The following is a 20581-nucleotide window of genomic DNA, read 5'->3' on the forward strand; positions in this document are numbered from 1 at the left end:
TGGCTTCTACTAAAAATGCAAGTCGTTGGAAGCTGTTCACTTTCAGCCAGGGGATGGGGGAGCTTTCTGGTACTTTTCCTACTGGATGCTCACGTGTTTTGTTTGGGAGGGGGGGTCCCCCCTTTACAATATTTCCCTTGCTAATGAATAAAAAACACTTCTTATATCTTAAAGAGGCACCCGATAGGACTGTGTTTTCCTTAATATGCCGAACAAAAGCCATCCATCCAACTCGTGATCCTTCCAGGAAGGAGGTTTTCCAGAGCACCGGACTTAGCAACTGAAATAGAAATAATATACTCGATATTAAAAACCACCAGCAGCAGGTGCAGATTACTGCTAAAATCCACACAGCTCTTTAGAATGACATCTCCAAAGCGGGAGACGGTGGATTAATAAAACAAAAGATGAGATAAGCACTGCCAAATTCCTGGATTTTCAGTGCAATCACAAAAAAAAAAAAAAAAAAAAAAAAGATACAGCTAAGCATGCAGCACAATCTAGAAACAGCCCCGATCCCTAGGCAAACACTCTGCAGAACTCTCTTCCAGTTGCTCTTGAAGATCCACCACCCTTACGACTTAACCCCCCCCCAAAAAAAAAAAACAAAAGATACAGCACAATCTAGAAACAGCCCCGATCCCTAGGCAAACACTCTGCAGAACTCTCTTCCAGTTGCTCTTGAAGATCCACCACCCTTACGACTTAACCCCCCCCCCTCCCAAAAAAAAAAAACAAAAGATACAGCACAATCTAGAAACAGCCCCGATCCCCAGGCAAACACTCTGCAGAACTATTCCAGTTGCTCTTGAAGATCCACCACCCTTACGACTTAACCCCCCCCCCAAAAAAAAAAAAGATACAGCACAATCTAGAAACAGCCCCGATCCCTAGGCAAACACTCTGCAGAACTATTCCAGTTGCTCTTGAAGATCCACCACCCTTACGACTTAACCCCCCCCCAAAAAAAAAAAAAAGATACAGCACAATCTAGAAACAGCCCCGATCCCTAGGCAAACACTCTGCAGAACTATTCCAGTTGCTCTTGAAGATCCACCACCCTTACGACTTAACCCCCCCCCCCCCCAAAAAAAAAAAAAAAAGATACAGCACAATCTAGAAACAGCCCCGATCCCCAGGCAAACACTCTGCAGAACTATTCCAGTTGCTCTTGAAGACCCACCACCCTTACGACTTAACCCCCCCCCCAAAAAAAAAAAAAAAAAGATACAGCACAATCTAGAAACAGCCCCGATCCCTAGGCAAACACTCTGCAGAACTATTCCAGTTGCTCTTGAAGATCCAACACCCTTACGACTTAACCCCCCCCCAAAAAAAAAAAAAAAAAAGATGTACTCGGAGGATGCTTAGTGATGATTTGCATGGTGCCTGATAACCCATCTACACATTACGCATGTCTCACAGGACAATGCGATGCTAACTTTACATATTAGGCTACTCCCCGCCATGAGGGGGACAAAATGAAGCCCGCAAGGTCACATAATTCTTTATTTCTCTGTTCTAAACACACACAGTGAATCGCCACCAATCCTTTCCTCCCCTCCTTCAACACGCCAGATGTCACCCCCACGGAAGAGCCATTAAAATAAGTTCGCTGACAGCTCATTGACTTCATTTTTGCAGTAGAAGGCTGCCTACTGCCATTTAGTTCTCAAGATAGTTTAAAAAAAAAAGAGAGAGAGAGAAATTATTGAATCAGCAGCAATAGATTCCCTCAGCCTGTCAACTTCTCTTCCTATCAGGACACACACACGCTACAACCCAAAGCAAAGCATTTTCTGAAGAAACCAAGCCAAGACATTAAGTGCACTCCTGAAAAATGTTCATTTAGCATTGGTTTTCCTCGACTCAAAGATCTGCGAGAGAACAACAGCAGCAGCAACACACATTTGCATTAGAATAGGGTTTCTATATCGAGGTAGGGACTAGTTTTTGATTCCACTGTGGTGGTGGAGGAGGAGGGGGAGGGGGGGGAGACAGAGAATCGTTTTAGATTCTAAATGAAAGGGAAAGGGCACAAAATCCCGCTTTAAATAAACCAATCAAGCCGACGGCTCGGAAAGTAATCGCCCGAAGCAGACAACTGGATGCCAACTCGGGTGCATGCCCCCATGCCCCCCCCCCCCCCCGGTGCTCCAGGAGCGCGTTGGCAGCGGATGCAGCGAGGCGAACCTTTGCCCAGGATGGTGCAGTGCACGCTCGCTCAGCGCCGCCCGAGCCTCCACTTTTAATCGACCAACGACCGAGGGAATAAACAAGCGGTGCAAAACACTGCGTGGCGTTGATAAAGCACAGAGGCGGCGGAAGGAAGTTCATTACCGTGATTACTTTCAGGAATCGCTTTGGGTTGGGGTGTTTTTTGTTTTTTTACCTTGTAGAAGAAGAAGAGCTAAACCGTAGACACAGAGAAGTACACTCGGCTTCCTAATCATCTTCGAGCCCTGTCTGCAGAGGAATTTTGCTGCCTCGTCTCTCTCCCTCCTCCTCGCTTTGCCGCTGAAAGCGCAGTATCCCAGGGAAGAAAAAAAAAATTGCAAAGCACCAGGTATTAAGTTTCTTCGCGTGCTTCTCTCTCGGTCTGGCGGAAATGAAACAAAGCGGGGTGCGGCGCCGAGTGGCTCCCTTGCCCTTGGCTGCCGGGAGGAGCAGGTGGGAGAGAGCCGGGGAAAGCCCAGGAAAGGCAGTTCTGGCAGCCGCTGCTCAGGGGAGGCTCTTGCAAAGTCTAAAGTCAGGGCGCCGCCGGCATAAAAAAAAAAAAGCCGGTCCTCCCCTTTAAAACTCCCCTTTAAGAGAAGTGCAGGGGGTGGGAGGGGGCTGCCATCCTTGGAGGACTCAGGCAGGCTTTGGTCCTCCGAAGACTGGGATGGTGTTGGGGGGGGGGGGAGGGAGGGATGGGGCTGCCTCCTTTTCCAATTTTCCACCCTCTCTCTTTCTTACAGTGATATCAATAGCACGATCCTTCCTGGAATCGCCTGAGCTTTCAGGGGATCCCCCCTTATTACCTGCTCTTTTTTCAGGGGGGAAGGAGATTTACCCCTCCCTCCCGCAATTTTCATGATTTGTTTTATGTATTGCTCTGATTCTTACTCTCTTGTTGACCCCCCGAAATGTTACTTATGTTGCGTTTGTGGGGCACCCCACGCTCTTGTTTTTAATGGAAGTGAGAGAGAGGAAAAAATTGCTATCAAAAACAGCAGAGGCGAATTGGAGAGTTTTGTTATGGATGAGCTGTGGTTTTCCTGAGCACCTTCTCAGTTCTGGTGACAGCTGTGAGAGACAGCTAAAGCGAAAGGGATGATTTCCCAGTAAAGCAGGGATTTATGCATGTTTCCAGTTTTTCCTAGGGAAGCTTTTCCCTGCAGCTGACAGGTTTAGTCATTTTTGAGATTTCCAGGCTAAAAATAGTAAGATAAAATCCACCAGTGCATGCATCCTTTTAATTGCAAATATGGAGGTGGGGGAGGAGAAGGGTAATTTTATAAAGCATTTTACTTGCTGAATATGACTCTTGTTAAAATTTGCAACTGAATATGCATATAAAAATATGTAAGCCAACACAATGGTGCATTTTTAAATTTTAGAGAACTAATGGGCTAATTTTTTTTTTTTTGGATCCTCCCAGCTTAGTTCTGCAGCATCAACAGACAAATACATGTAGGTTAGGACTAAGAAGCATGCAAATTTGTAAATTTTTATTCTATATTGTGAACTTGAACTGCAAGGTAAAGGCGGAATAAAAACCATTAATGTAATGTAATGAACTGTATATTATATATGATGTAAATCAATTGTTTTGTTTAATATTATCCATTCCATGAACATTGGCTGGAGTGATGTTGCACCCTAAAAGTTTGTCACGACTAAGGGCTCCTTTTATCAAGCCGCGCTAGCGGGGTTAACGCGCGCAACTTTTCATCACTAGTTAACCCCCGCACTGGCCAAAAACTACCGCCTGCTCAAGAGGAGGCGGTAGCAGCTAGCGCGTCCCGCGGTTTAGCACGTGCTATTATGCGCGTTAAACCGCTAGCGCGGCTTGATAAAAGGAGCCCTAAATCTCCCTTAAATTCATGGCCGACAGTTGGTTATCCTAGGGCAGGGGTAGGCAATTCCAGTCCTCAAGAGCCTTAGCCAAGTCAGGTTTTCAGGATATCCACAATAAATATGCATGAGATAGATTTGTATCTCAAGGAGGCAGTGCATGGAAATCCATCTCATACATATTCATGGTGGATATCCTGAAAACCTGACCTGGCTCTGGCTCTCGAGGACCGGGATTGCCTACCCCTGCCCTAGGGTAGATATTCAACAGGGTTTAAGCAGGCAAGAGCGGCCACTCTGTAGTTTGCCCAGTACATTCAGTAGCACTTAACCACACAGTGCTGCTGAACCTCTCCTCTGAATGCTGTAGCTCAATCAGGGCAGGGTTGGGGGAGGAGCTGTGGCGTAGCGAGGTTGAGTGGTGCCTGGAGCAGTGGCACCCCTCCCCCACCCTTTTCTCCGCTGCTCCTTCCCGACCCCCCTCCCTTCCCCCGTACATGCCTCCTTCCCTTCCTCCCCCCCCCCGTACCTCTTTAATTTTCATGGCATGAGCAGCATCACGAGCGTGCTGCCTGCGTTGTCGGCTCTCCCTCTGATGTCACTTCCTAGGCGGGGGAGCCAGAAGTGACATCAGAGAGAGCCGACACTGATGCAGAGAGCAGGTTTGTGATACCGCTTAGGCCAGGAAAATTAGAGGTATGAAGGAAAGGAAGGGGTGCATGCGCGTGGCAGGGGGGGTTGGGGAGGAGCAGGAGGGGACAGAGAGGAGGATGGGTGCCAAGACAATGGCTGGGGCGGACTTCCCCCTGCCCACCCCTTTATTACACCACTGAGGAGGAGCCATATTCAGGCCAGTACCCACACAGCTAACAGAACCACACAAAACACAACCCTAGTTCATTCTTTAGTTATCTCTCATCTTGACTATTGCAATTCCCTCTACAACGGAATACTTCAAAAAGAATTACGACATCTACAGCTTATTCAAAACACGGCAATAAAACTTATATATATGTTAGGGAAATACGATCATGTCACTCCTCTTCTGAAAGAAGCTCACTGGCTCCCCATTACACATCGTATTACCTACAAAACCGTTATGTTGGTCTTCAAAATCAAACTTTCCCATGAACCCTCTTTTCTCGATAAGCTCCTCCTCCCTTTTCGCCCTTCACGGACTCTCAGATCAGCTGACCAGAACTTACTTTCTATCCCCTCTATAAAGGAATTCTTCTATACCAGGAAATCCAATTTCTCAGTAGTAGCCCCAACTTTATGGATCGCTCTGCCATCTCAACTTCGTCATGAAAAACTAATCGATAAATTTAAGACAAATTTAAAAACGTTCTTATTTCAAGATGCATTTAACTGCACTTGAACCTTCTCATCTTCAATCCATCAACCGCTTTTAAGAAGCGATCCCATCCCCACTGTTTTATCCTTTTTTCCTCCATTTCCTTTCAACTCCTTTTTTTTTTCTCTCTAATAATGTAACTTTACCCCTCTCCTCCTCTTTAATCCTCACTTTCAAGTTCGTCTTGTCTATGTCTTCAATGTACACTTCCCTCCCTTTCTGTAAACATTACTTTTTACAAGTATTGCTTTTATTTCTATTTTAGCATATTATTGTAAACCGGCTAGATACCGCTGATGGTCGGTATATTAAAAATTAATAAACTTGAAACTTGAAAAGGCAGTCCTATTTTTGCCTGTTTAGCTATGTCAGTTCTGTTACTGAATATCAACCAGCACTCACATAATTTCTAGGTCGATGATGAGGGCAGTGATGTTCCTGGCACTGGATACTTGGGTTAGATTCAGCCTGCAGCAGTCAGCAGCTTTAAGATCACTGACTGCTATAGTTTGAAAATATGAATACACACAGAGTGAATTCATACAGTTATATCTTCATTGGTGAAGGTGTAAATTTGTGCATGAGGATGTGTGTGTTGCTGGAACTGGTTCTCGGTGTATACCTGATAAAAGTGCATAGGCTAATTGATTGCATTCATAACATAAATACCTTTTTTGTATATTTTATATAGGTTCACCTTTTATAAATATATCAGCAAATGAGGGTGTGAGTGGGTTTCTATAGCTGAGAAGTCTTTATTTCACTGCAATTTAATTTCATAAAATGTAGGACTTTAAGGGGCCCCTTTATTAAGCTGGGATAGCACTAAAGCATGCTTACCGCAGCAAGAAATGCCTTACCATGGAGCATGCTGAAGCATTCCATGGTAATTTTTAGACGTGTTGTACCTACTCAAAAACTAAAATTAAAATTTAGGCTCCCTTTTACAAAGCCGCATTAGGCTTTTATATAGCTAGCCATGGCGTCGTATGAGCGTCGAAGCTAATACCGCTGCGGCCAGTGATAAAAAAGCCTAATGCGACTTCGTATAAGGGGGAGGGGTTATTTTTTTAGTGCTGGAGGCAAGTCTGGGGATGGAGAGTGGGCGTGTTCTGTGCTAATCAGCTTCATTGTCACATGCTAACCAATTAGTGAGTACATAGCATGTGAACTTTTGCTACCTACATAATGAGCGGCAGTAGGGGCTCATGCGCTAATATGAAAATTAGCGCATGGACATTAATAGGGAAAATAGAAAAATAGTTCATTTTTCCTTTGCAGTAAATTGTAGATTTGTTATAGGTGCCCTTTATCTTTATTTTCCATTGTATTGCACTTACACATCCAGGGGGAGGTGGAATCGGGAGGGTGGTATATCTTTTGTTTTGGTATTAGTCCTGATGGTAATGATGGATGGGAGAGGAAATTTTTATCTTTTGTATAGATTCTCATTGTTTATAAGTGCTTATTTGATTATTATTATTTGTATGTAAATTGTATTGCACTTTTTTGTTGGCATTAAAAACTAAATAAAGTTGTTTAAAAAAAAAAAAGATCCTAACATGCAGGAGTAACCCACGTAAGGAGGCATGAAGGCCAATTTTTACCACAATAGTGAAATGGCTAATTTTCCATTTCTTAATTAATGGCCATGTGCTAATGTTGACTTTAGCGTGTGGCCATTGAAAAGAATTATCATGTGAGCACTTACCTCCACTTATTATGCAGGAATTAAGGACTAATGCGCTAATCTTGCATTAATCAGTGGCTGCACGGTAGTGTAGCTGTGTTAGCTGATAAGCACAGGGACACCCAGTCTCCTCCATCAGACACTCCCCCTCCAAGAAAAATTGTAATTTTTTTTTTTTTTTTTTTTAGCATGTGATTATCGCAAGCAGATTTGGAATTACAGCAGGATGCCACGATACATCTTGTGATAAGCCATTTGATGCTGCAGAAAGTATGTGCTAATGCTTATCACAGCTTGGTAAAAGGGCCCCTAAATCTGTGAGAGCGATTTTTGTTTTTGTTATCTCCCCTGAAATAATTTATCATTTAAAGCCTAAGGGTAATAAATTTCAGGTCAGATTTAAGATTATGACACCCAGTGGCAGAGGATGTGAGTAAGAGAAGGGAGAAGGGAGAAGGAAGAAGGATGGTTCCTCCATCCTTCTGGATATTGGAAAATAGCCAGGGGGAGGGAATGAGTGATAGGGTTCTACTTTAGACACCTTCAGTATTTCTCACTCTAAGCCAGCGGTTCTCAACAAATTTGCTGCAAAGTGCAACACACTTGTGTGTCATGAGCAGCCGGAGGAGTGTCACAGGGCTGGCCCATAGAGCAGCTTTTCTTTTCTTTTTTGTAAACTTTGCAACATGTTTCTTTCTCCTCTTTCCTCCCCTCCCCCAGGTCCATCAGATCTGACTTCTTTGCTGACAACAGCAGCCATAACACGTTGCCTGAGCTGACCCGAGCCTCTTTTCTGTTGCATTTGGCCCATCATAAACAGGAGTTGAATTACAGAGTTGGGACTCAGCAGAAGAAAGTCTCCAGGTCATCCCAGACAATGTGTTGGTTTGTTTTAGCTGGCACTGCAGGAAAACTCAGGTTTGAAGACCAGGGAGAGCCGAGAGAGTAATGCCACACCTAAAGGAGTGAGAGGGAGGGAAATATAAATGATACTGATTGCCTGAGTGAAATATATATCATTAAAGAGATTGTTTTGTTTATCCAGCCTGTGTATGTGAGTATTCTGCCTATCCACCAGTCACATTACCACAAATCAGTTCCAGAGACGATCCAGCAAATTATGGACTGGTAAACCTGACCTTGGTAACGGGTAAAATGGTGGAGACTATTATAAAGAACAAAATTACTGAGCATGCATAGACATGGATTAATGAGACAAAGCCAGCATAAATTTATTTAAGGGAAATCTTGCCTCATGAATCTGCTACTTTTCTTTGAAGGGATGAATAAACCTATGGATAAAGGTGAGCCGATTGTAGTGTGCATCTGGATTTTCAGAAAGCATTGACAAATGGGCTCATTTTCAAAGCACTTAGACACACAGACTACCATTGAAACCTATATAATTAGTGTGCCTGATTCTGTATAGTATGCCCGGTCTCAGCAGCCGCCTAAGTGACTTTTGAGTATCGCACACGGGCGTCCTATATAGAATCGTGTCTGTCCATTATAGAATTGCATCTGTCCTAACCACCTTGATTCTCTAACCAGCGTCCATGTCATAGACACCGTTTAGAGAATTGCGTTGCCGCTGAGCTGATCACAGCATGGGAATCTTCCTGTCGCAATCAGCTGAGTGGCAGCAGCAGGGAAACCCCCCACACACACAAACACACACACTGTCAGTGGCAGGAGAGATGCTCAATCCCTCCTACCACAAACCCCTAAACAGTCCTCAGCAGGAAGGATGCCCACTCCCTCCTGCCGTAAACCCCTAAGCAATCCCCGGCGGGAGAGATGCCCATTCCCTCCTGCCAGCACCCACCCCCCAACATCCCCATCAGGAGGGATGCCCTCTCCCTCCTGCCAGCACCCTCCCCCTCATACCTCTAACAAGAAGTCTGGCCGGAGGGATGCCTACTCCCTCCAGCCGGCAGATCCGCCTCTTCAGAATGGCAAGCTTTCCCCTTCCTGGGGAGGGGCCTAAGGCCCCTCCAATTCTGGAATGAACTGGGAGTGACCTAAGACTCCAATTGGCCAGATCCCTAAGGCCACTGCCATGGGTGCCAGCAGGAGGGAGTGGGCATCCCTCCTGCTGGGGATGTTGGGGGAGGGTGCCAGCAGGAGTGAGTGGGCATCCCTCCTGCCTGGGATGTTGGGGGGTTCAGGCAGGAGGGAGTGGGCATCCCTCCTGCCGGGGATGTTGGGGAGATGCCGGCAGGAGTGATTGGGCATCCCTCCTGCCATGGACAGTGTGGGGTGGGTTCAGAGGTGGCGGTGAGAGGAAGTGGACATCCTTCCTGCCGGCCGACTTGCGGTGGGGGTCGGTGATTCCCTGCCTCTGACGCTCAGTTGATCACAGCAGGGAGATTTCCTTGCCACGATCAGTTTAGTGGCCGCATCTATTTAAAATGTAGGCCAACATTTTGCTGAACTACATTTCAGGTGCCTATCACGGCTAGGGCCACTTAAACTCACCTAAGGCCACTTCTGGGCGAAACTATACCCATACCCAGCCATGGGCAAATTTAAGCATCCCTAGGCGCCTCCCTGCACCCGTGACAGATGCCTACAGTGTTGGAAGCCTGCCTCAGGTTGTTGGGTTTTTTAAAATGCACGTCCCAATTAGCTGGTTAAACAGCGGTAGGACGCCTACCGCCACCTACAATTTGGACGCTGTTTATATAATATAGCCCTGTGTGCCTAAGTGCTTTGTAAATGAGCCCCAAAGTGTGACTCTTGAGGAAATTAGAAAATCATGGTATATTCCCTGATATTCTCTCAGTCTCTATGTTGATTGTTTTTCTTGTATGAATGAATCTTTTCTTTTAAATTTGTGGGAGTTCTGTTCTATTTTACTATATTTTAATGGTACACCATTTTGATCTGCCTGCTTAATAAAGATGGTATTTCAAATTCAAAATAAACCATGAACCATGGGATAGGAAACGGTGTCCTATTGTGCATTAAGAACTGGGAGTGTGTGGCACAGTGGTTAAAGCTACAGCCTCAGCACCCTGAGGTTGTGGGTTCAAATCCCTCGCTGTTCCTTGTGACCCTGGACAAGTCACTTATTCCCCTCATTGCCCCAGGTACACTAGATAGAGTTTGAGCCCACCGGGACAGATAGGGAAACATGAAAAAGTACCTGAATGTAAACCACTTAGGAAATAAGTGGTATATAAATAAATAAAACTAGCTAAAAGAGGGAGTAGAGCAGGGCCGCCATCAGAAATTTCTGGGCCCCTTACTGAGCAATCCTATTGGGCCCCCCCACGCACCCCTTCCCCCCCCCTTTGTCCGGGGGGGGGGTGCTATCAGGAAATCGGCAGGTGTCAAAAAAAAGTATGACAGCAGTGTTTATTGTTTATTGTTGTGCACAGCAGAAGCATAATACAGGAATTTGTGCTATGGTGGCCTAGGACCAATGTTTCCTCTAAGGATTGATGAGGTGTGTGCAAAAAAAAATATGCATGAGCGACAAGTTACATACTCCACAAATTTATGAGCAGGCACGGAGGACGCATTTTTAAACAAATGTAGTTTATCCTTGTACTCCTTATGTATTTTTAATCATCTATGGATATGTTTGTATGTTTATTGTTCAAATGGTTTTATTTATTTCCCCAAATTTATTTTTGTTATACGCATTGAAAATATTTGATATTGCGTTTAAATCAAAATCTCAATAAACTTAAAACTTGAAACGAGTGCCCGTGAGATTGTGGGAGGGTTAAATACTCAAAACTTAGAAGAATAACAATTTACTTAAAGTTTTTGCTACGCCAGCTTTCTGGTATCTTTACATACAGTGGCATACCTAGCATATATAACACCCGGGGCCCATCATTTTTTGGCACCCCCCTCCCCATCTGTAAGAAAACATGATTTTTAGTAACAAACCACACGTCACACATGAGTACCTAGGAAAAGGCAGCATCTTACATATTGCAGTGAGCAGTACATCAATACACCCATTGTAAAACTAAACAAGCCAGACCAGCACAGATCAATCCTACATCGTCAATCCTAACAGAAAACCATGTCTTTCAAACACACAGAACACAGAAAACACCTTCGCCTAGTATGGAATATGTCATCACAAACAAACCCCTCCCCTTTTACAAAACTGTAGTGTGGATTTTAGCCACAGTGGTAACAGCCCTGACGCTCATAGAATTCTGAGCATCAGAGCTGCTACCACCACGGCTGGCGCTAAAAAACGCTCCACAGTTTTGTAAAAGGGGGGATAAAATAGAAATACACAGTTTCAACGCTCTAGCTCAGAGATGCCCAAACTTTTTGGGCTTGCGAGCTACTTTAAAATGACCAAGTCAAAATGATCTACCAAAAATAAAACTAAAAAACACAAAGCACATATACGCTGAGAAAATGTTAACCCCCAGAGACCCAAATATAGAAAAAAACGTAAAAAAATGTTTTCGAACGTTCACATGTTGTTATAGGAGGCTTGTGATCCCTAAATCAGTGTTTTTTTTTTTTTATTTTGACATTTTAGTAACTTTTGGGGAGGATGTTGTAAAATTGCAACGCTGGGCCTGTAAGGTAGCAGAATTTCAATAGTGTCACTCTCTCTCTGAACACATGTAAGGAATAATTAAAAGTTTATTTGTACTTTACAGCTTATAAAGACCCACCTAAGTTTATGTATATACACAACAACAATAGTATAATAAAGAAAAAAGTAATTTTTATTATCAATTTAATACAAAAAATGAGTATCATATAAAAACGCAAATTTTTCCCTGTGAAGCGCCCATTGACTTCTATCAGCGGTAATCAAGAAATTTCGTGTTTTTGCACAAAAAATTTCATGTTAGCGCAAATACGGGTAAAAACGGCCACGCTATGAAATAGCACTTGTGCTATCTTCATAGCACGGTTTTGTGAATCGAGCCCTATATGTGCATGTTTTATTTGTTCATTTATTCAGTTATGGTAGTTCCAAAAACAGTTATTTTGCTCTGAAAAGCACAGGCGAACATTGCACTTCCTGCAAAGTGTGTTGGTATAGCCTTTTGCACAGTGTCGGCACCGTCCTCTATCGGCTTTGATGGGAAAATGTCCAATCATGTCCTTGCAAACTTCCTTTGGAGGGTGTGCATTTGACTTTTTGGCTGTCATGGCAGCTGAAGAACCTCCATCATCTGTAAACTGCCTCTTTTGGGAAGTCAAGGTGCCCCCTCTTGATGAAACTGGGCTTGCAGATGGTCGCCCTCGCTTTGACACTGACCCAGCCGTTCCGATCAGGATAAGAGAAGATGCCAACTGGGCCTGAAACATTCTCCTGTTTAGCATCTGTTTCTTTGGGATATCCAAAGCTTTGCAGTCCCTTTTGTACAGGAGCCAAGCATTGATCACAGCTAGGTTAATGGTGTGCCAGAAGATGTAAAGGTACCAGCGGTAGGACTTCAGTGGAAACTTGTATTTTGCTGCAAATGAGTCTAACAAATCCACTCCGCCCATGAATTTGTTATAGGCAGCCACGATATAAGGCCTCTCAACTTCAACAAATCTTTTGGCAGTTTTGTCCCAGCGTTGAATCTTCTCCACTGGTTGTGGGCCAGCAAAGGAAGACACAAGTGTAACCTGTCTGTTGTCAAACCATTTCACAGCACAAATGTTGTGATTTGACTCCACTCTGACATCAAAGCTTCCTCTTCCCTTTTTCTTCAAGCTTTTCTCATCCTCAAGATTACAGTTTGGAAGGCGCACTTGTCTGGCTGTTCCTGTGTAATGAATTCCACAATCCAGCAGCCTAACTATCAATGGGATGCTGGTGAAAAAGTTGTCTGCATAGATCTTGTAGTTGTGACTATGTGGAAGTGTGGAAGCAAGTTTCATCACAACATCCCCTGATAGTCCAAGTTCAGATCTTGCCCGTATTCCATTCACACTGCCTTGGTACACATCAAAATCACAAAGTATACCAGAGATTCCAGTCCTTGCCCACAGCTTGAACCCCCATGGGTTTGGCTTGCCACGCATGTACTGTTTGATGCTGCTGAATTTCCCCCTGAAAGGGATCATCATTTCATCAACAGAGTTATGTTCTTCAGGGACCACTTTTAGGCATTTCTCTCTGAAAGCATCAAGCCATGGTCTGAGTTTCCAGAGTTTGTCACTTTTTTGTTCCATCTCAGACACGGTTAGATTGTTCACAAAATGTAATGATGTCAACAGAGACTGGAATCTGTTTCGTGACATTACATCAGCGACAGGACTGTATCTTGTGTCTGCTTCCCAGTACATACGGACTCCAGGCATTTGGACAAGACCCATCTTCAGATACATGCCAATCATTTGCTCTATTTCCTTTGTGTTTGTGTTTATAGATGATCCTTTCTTCTGAAAACTGTACTGATTTGTGTTATCTGCCAGAGCGTTGATCATATCTTCTGTCACAAACTTCTGAAAGTACTCCAGTGGTGTGCAGAGGGAATGGACATCATTACTCCAAAGCAGGCAACAGGGTTGTATGACTTCATGGCCAGATAAACAGACCTATTTACACATTCAACCATCCAATGGTGTTGCAGAACTGAACAATAGGTTCTATTAGTAATGTACATGAAGTTTTAAAAAGAAAAAAAATGGGGGAGGGTTTATTTTGTAGCCTTAAATGTGATGTTGTAATATTACAACACTGGGTCTCAGGGGAGTGCAGACAAAACCTTGCTATCACTTTGACCCACTGTTGTAAAATTACAACATAGAAATAACCAGCTCTAAATCTCTTAAAATCAGTATATTCAATGATGTCATAAAATCTGCATGATCTACACATATTAATGATCACATAAAAAAATATTTCAAGCTTTTTACTTACTTTAGTCCTTATGTATCCCGTCCAAAACAACAAGATGATATACTCCAAAGCAGGCAACAGGGTTGTATGACTTCATGGCCAGATAAACAGACCTATTTACACATTCAACCATCCAATGGTGTTGCAGAACTGAACAATAGGTTCTATTAGTAATGTACATGAAGTTTTAAAAAGAAAAAAAATGGGGGAGGGTTTATTTTGTAGCCTTAAATGTGATGTTGTAATATTACAACACTGGGTCTCTGGGATTATCATTCCTATTCTGGGTTTTTTCAAAGAGGTCAGGGCAGATGACTCTATGCATTGTCACCTCAGTAATAACCTTACAAAAATAGACAAATATACCCCATCCTTTTTATTAAACCACAATAGCAGTTTTTAGCGCAGGGAACTGCACTAAATACCCAGCGCTGCTCTCGACGCTCATAGGCTCCCTGTACTAAAAAACACTATTGCGATTTAGTAAAAGGGGGCCATAGTGCAAAATACAGACCGCATATATAAATTCAGACACATTTTGATCACTAAATTGAAAATAAAATCATTTTCCTACCTTTGTTTGGTAATTTCATCTGGTTGCACTTTATTCTTCTGACTGTGCATCCAATATTTCTTCCCTTCTTTCAGCCTCCTGTATGCTTCCTCTCCTCCAGACCTCATTCCCTCCCCCAACTTTTTCTTTCTTTCTCTATGTCTGTCTTTCTCTGATTCTGTGCCCCATTTTTTTGCTTTGTCTCTGGTTCCCTGTCCCCCCCCCTTCTTTCTTTCTTCCTTCCTTCCTCCGTGCCCCATTTTTTGCTTTTTTTTCTGGCTCCCTGTCCCCTCCACACACACACCTTCTTTCTTTCTTTCTTCCTTCCTGCCTCCCCCATGCCACCGCCGCCGCGGAATAGGCTGCTGCCGCAATCGGGAACAGGACGAAATCTCCCTGCTTCTCTTCTGCACGGGGCCGATCAACTCTCGCCGCCCGACGTCAATTCTAACGTCGGAAAGGACGTTCCGGGCAGTCAGGCAGCGATTGGCTAGCCAGAACATCCTCTCGACGTCAGAATTGACATCGGGCCGCCGCGAGAGTTGGTCGGCCCAGCAGGGAGATCAAAGATACGGTGCCGGCCTGATCCCCGTTGGCAGCAGTGAGAAGGGAAGGGAAGCAGGTTGGGCACCACTGCTCTAGACGAGCCGCGAGCCGCACGCTAAGGAGAACAGTTGACCGCCCCCCCTTGGCACGCCACTGGAGCAGCAGCGAGTCTGGCTGGCTCATTCGTTCAAAGCCGTGGGTGGCGGCTCCTTGCGAGATCCGCGCCTGCGTCTGAAGCCTCTCTGATGTTGTGACATCAGAGAGGCTTCCGATGCAGGAGTGGATAGCGCAAGGAGCCGCCAACCCGCGGCTTTGAACGAACGAGCCGGCTGCTGCTCCAAAAGGAAGAGAATGATGGCCTCCAGACCGCGGGCCACAAATAAAACCTGGAGAGCTACACGCGGGCCGCGTATTTGAGACCACTGCCTTAGAGGGAACACTGCCTAGGACCCTGGGGGAGCCAGGGCCCCCTGTCCGGGCCCCTGAATGCAGGACTGGTAGTACTGCCCTGATGGCGGCCCTGGAGTAGGGTGACATGGTCAACATTCTCAACGAAGAAGGGTAAATAATGGGGTTCCCCAAGGATCTATACTCGGATTGCTGCTTTTTAACATATTTATAAATGACTTAGAAATGGGAATAACACAAAGGACTCATTTTATAAAGCCCTGCTAGTGATTCCTGTGTGGCAGATGCAATGAAGCCCATTGGAATTAAATGAGCTTTGTCGCAAATGTCATGTGGGAATCACTAGTCAAAGGAGCCCAAAGTTGTTAAATCACAAGAGCATTGTGAAAAATTGCCAGAGGAACTCATGGCACTGTGACAGTGGGCACCCTTAAAGAAAATGACATTTTTAAAAATTTGCATGCACATCTTTAGGTGCTGTGATCTGCCCGTTAATTTTACATGTGGATCCAAAAAGGGGGTGTGGCCATGGGAGGGATCAGGGGCATTCCTGGAATTTTCATGCAGTTTTAAAAGATAAGGGAGATCTGCGCCAAATATAGGCATGATAATTTACACCAGGTTTCAGTTGGTATAAATCCTCGTGCCCAAAATTGGGCATGGTTCTTAGCACCAGACACTATTCTATAAATGGCATCCAACTCTGAGCACTATTTATAGAAAAGCGTTTAGCACAAATTTATGTTAATGCCAATTTTTTGGCACCATATACCGAATTCAGTCCATAATGTAAGCAAATGCAAAATGATGCATGTAGGAAAGAGGAACCCAAACTACAGCTACATGATGCAAGGTTCCACATTAGGAGTCGAGGCCAGGATTCTCAAAAACCCACTTTAAAAAGCGACAGTCTGCTAACACAGCCGTTGTGATACCGAATCTAAAAAAACGAGACAATCTTTTAAAAATCACACATGCAAATGAGGTTGGCAGACAGCAGCGAAGATTTGCTAAATTTGCATGTGCCCACAGTGGGAGAGATGCCCACTCTCCTGCTTTCAAGTGACACCCCTCCCCCTTACCTCAACATAGATGAGCCGGAGGGACATGGATACCCTCCTCCCAGCTGCTGGTGCATCATCTAAAATGGGAATTCCCCTCCCCGGTGTATTTTGGAAAGCACCTAACCCTAACCCTTCCCCAGTGCATCTTGGGATGCACCTTGAAGGGGTCTGAGGCTCTGATTGGCCCAGGTTGTATAAGGCCTATGGAAGGGGCTTTAAACAACCTTGGCCAATCAGAGCCTCAGGCCCCTCCCTGGATGCATCAGGAAGGGTCCTAAGGCTCTGATTAGCCCCTGACACCCCATAGGAGGGGCCTTAGGCGCCTGCACCAATCATAGCCTTAGGACCCTGCCTGATGCATCTGGGGAGGAGTCTGAGGTTCTGATTGGCCCAGGTTGTTTAAGGCCCCTCCCATAGGAAGGGCCTTAAACCTGGACCAATCAGAGCCTCGGGCCCCTCCCTGGTGCATCCCAAGATGCACCCAGGAGGGGAATTCCCATTTTAGAGCTCATCTACGTTGAGGTAAGGAGGAGGGGGTCACTTGAAAGTGGGGGAGAGTGGGCATCTCTCCCACTGCAGGGGGGGAATCAGGTCGTGGTGAAGTGGGGTGGTTGCAGCAGGATTTTTAGTGCAGCAGGGATTTTCCTTGCCCTATTCAACAAGACCATATATTTCATTGCTTGTCTGCTTTGCTTTGATTTGTCTGTTACTTGTATTACATTACATTAGAGATTTTTATTCCGCCTTTACCTTGCGGTTCAATCTTATACTAATTTTGTAAATTGTTATTTTATTCTAGTTTTGTTTTATTTTTCTACTTTTTTATAATTATTGTGCTGATCTTAAACATCTTTATGTTTCTTTCCTTTTACCTCCCTCACTGCTGATTGTTCACCATTTAAATAACTGTTTTATTTGCAGTATAATAAATAAACTTGCATGCAGTGGCATAGTGAGGGGGACAGTCCGCTTTGGGTGTCGTCTTCGTAAGGGGGTAGCACCCCCTCCCCTCTTCTCTGCTCCCTCCCCTTGCCTTTCCCCGTACTATTTTTACTTTCCTGGTGGGAGGTTGCTACCCTCGTAGGCATCGGTGCTCTCTCTGATATCACTTCCAGGACCCCCGCCTAGGAAGTGACATCAGAGGGCGAGCCAACGCCGACATGGACATGCTGCTCATGCCGGAGAAGTTAAAATGGTGTGGAGAAAGGGAAGGGGGGGGTGCATGCACAGCAGGGGTAGGGGAGGGGTGCCACCACCCTGGACACCGCTCACCCTTACCATGCCACTGCTTGCGTGAGTGCTAGCATTTCACATTTCATGTAGGTGACAACTTATTGTGAAAGTTCTGATATTCTGTGATTTTATGTGCACAAATGGGGTCTGATTCTATGGACTGTATGTTGCCTAGAAAATCTGCGCCAACTAGTGTGGCGCTAAGAGCGATTCTGTAAAAGTTAGGTGCACTGTATAGAATCATGTTTAGTGACGCCTAAGTGATATCAGGCATTGCTATGCATCCCAACTTTGAGGCATACCCTGTTTATGCCAGGGTTTTCAAGGCCTAAATGCTTGAGCCTAAATTGTGCACATAAAGATGCCTAAGTCAAGAACAGGTGCCTAAAATGGAAACTTTGGATTGGGTATTTACCGCTTTGTGGTAAGCGCCTACCATGTTGTGTGCCTAACTTTCAATTAAGTCCAGTTAATGTCAATTATGAGTTGTTAATTGCCAATCTGACAGCTAACTTTAGGTGGATTTCATAGAATTCGGGGAATAGTACAAAAATGTAGGCACAAGATTAAAGAATTGCCCTTCACATGTACAAGGACAATAGGGAATGGGACTTGATATACTGCTTTTTCTGTGTGGTTTACACAATCAAAGTGGTTTATATATTTTAGAAAGGTACGTATTTTGCACTTGTGGCATTGACGTGTTAAGTAGCTTGCCCAGAGTCATAAGGAGCTGTGGTGGGAATTGAACTCACAACCTCAGCTTATCAGATTTTAAGAGAAAATGGGATATTCATGTGGGATCTCTAGGGGAGTAAAGTCAGGGGGGTGGCTCACCCCTCTCCTATCCTTTTCAATATTTACATGTCCTCTTTGAAACTCCTTCATCTATCCCCCCTGGAAACTCTCTACACCTATGCTGACGATATCCTCATCCTCCTTGAGACCGACTCGAACCTCACTAACCTCGCTGAGAACATATCCGCATGTATAATGAACCTTCAATCCTGGGCACATTCTGTACAAATGAAATTGAACGAGTCCAAAACAAAACTACTTTGGCTCGGCCCAATATTAGGTCATTTACCCACCTCAATTCCATTATCTTCCGGCTCCACTCTTCAGCTTGAGTTTTCAAGCAAAGTACTTGGCATCATCATAGACTCCTCTCTCTCCTTCAATGACCACCTCAACTTCTTGGTAAAAAAATGCTTCTTTAGTCTTCATATGCTGAGGAAAGTGAGATCGTACTTTCATCATTCTCACTTTGTCGTCCTTGTTCAATCCACCATCCTCTCTAGACTGGATTATTGCAACTCCATCTATTTAAGCCTAACTAAAAAAAAAACTCCATAGACTTCAGCTAATCCAGAACGCCGCGGCCAAGCTTATTTTCGCTAAAGGCAAGTTCGACCACGTCTCCCCACTCCTGTCCAAACTTCACTGGCTCCCAGTTCACTCTAGAGTCCTCTTTAAATGTGCCTGTTTAGCTTTCAAGATCCTACATGGCATCCTCCCTCCCGTTATCCCACTCTTCTGGAACTCCTCTAACCCTAATTCCACTAGATCCTCCCAAAAATTGAAACTATCATTCCCCTCTGCAAAAGGTATATCCCGCGTAGGAAAACTAGGAACATCCCTCCCCTTTAGAACCACAGAACTCTGGAACAACCTCACATCCCCGCTCAGAATTTCAAGCTCCCTCCAATCCTTCCGCAAACACCTGAAAACTTGGCTCTTTTCAAAAATCTAACATCTCCCGCTCTTTGGTACCCTGTTCCTCTTTATCTTCCTAGCTCCTTTCTTATAACCCTTCATTGTAGCTCCTTTTCAACCTAACCCTGTAAACCGTGCCGAGCTCTAAGCTTGTGGAGATGGTGCGGTATACAAACCTAAGGTTTAGTTTAGTTTTAGTTTATTTTGGTATGGGCAGACTTGGTGGGCTATAGCCCTTTTCTGCCATCATTTTCTATGTTTCTAACCTCAGGGTGCTGAGGCAGCTGCTCTAACTACTAGACTACTACTCTACTCCCTTCTACTAAACTGCAGCAGAATATGACCTTAGCACATGCTTATGCATGTCATTCCTGTGCATTAAAATCATTTTTGCTGCCAAGTTAAAATGGCAGATTTTTCAATTTTCCCCATTAAAAGCCATACGCTAAGGGCTCCTTTTACAAAGGTGCTCTAGCGTTTTTAGCACACGCACCAGGTTAGCACACGCTACCTGAAAAACAACCACCTGCTCAAGAGGAGGCGGTAGCGGCTAGCGCGCTCGGCAATTTAGCGCGTGCTATTCCACGCGCTAAGGCCCTAATGCACCTTTGTAAAAGGAGCCCTAAGTTGTCTTTTAGTGCATGAGTCCCTTCCGCTCACATTATGTAGGTGGTAAAGACTCATGCGTTAACCACTTGCTAATTGGTTAGTGTGCCATTATAGCTGTGCTGATTTGTGCAAAGCATGCCCGTTTTCTGCCCCAGATCTGCCCTCTTGCTTAAAAAAAAAAAAAAGGGGGGGGTTATTGCATGAATAGTGTGCATACATGCAAAAATTACCACGGAAAGCTGCAGTAGGCACACCTTAGTGCTTTCTGCAGCTTAGTAAAAGACCCCTAATATTGTAAGCTCTCTTGTGCATGTACAAGATTACCTTTATGTAACTCACTAGGAGCAAGGGTTTGATAAGGCGAGTAATCAAATCTAAAATCCAAATTGTAAGGCAGAATCCTAGTCTTTGGCTGTTTCTGTTCCTTTTTTTCCATGCCATTCACTTTCAGAAGTACTGCCTCTGTTCACAACAAAGGTGGATAATTAGAACTGACCTCCATTACAAAAGACCTGACAGT

At 44.5% G+C, this 20581-nt stretch overlaps 1 protein-coding gene across 4 annotated transcripts in view; it reads right to left on the minus strand.

Annotated features, from left to right (window-relative positions):
- Positions 1-2747, minus strand: part of CADM2 (cell adhesion molecule 2) — a 1574179-nt gene extending 1571432 nt beyond the window's left edge. For all 4 annotated transcript variants that reach the window (XM_033943857.1, XM_033943858.1, XM_033943855.1 and 1 more), the window contains exon 1: positions 2393-2747. In XM_033943857.1, the coding sequence (XP_033799748.1) occupies positions 2393-2453 (61 nt within the window). In that variant the 5' untranslated portion in view covers positions 2454-2747. The remainder of the gene's footprint in view (positions 1-2392) is intronic.
- Positions 2748-20581: the final 17834 nt, after the last annotated feature.

This window comes from Geotrypetes seraphini, chromosome 4 (genome assembly GCF_902459505.1).
Source record: "Geotrypetes seraphini chromosome 4, aGeoSer1.1, whole genome shotgun sequence".
NCBI classification, from domain to species: Eukaryota; Metazoa; Chordata; class Amphibia; order Gymnophiona; family Dermophiidae; genus Geotrypetes; species Geotrypetes seraphini.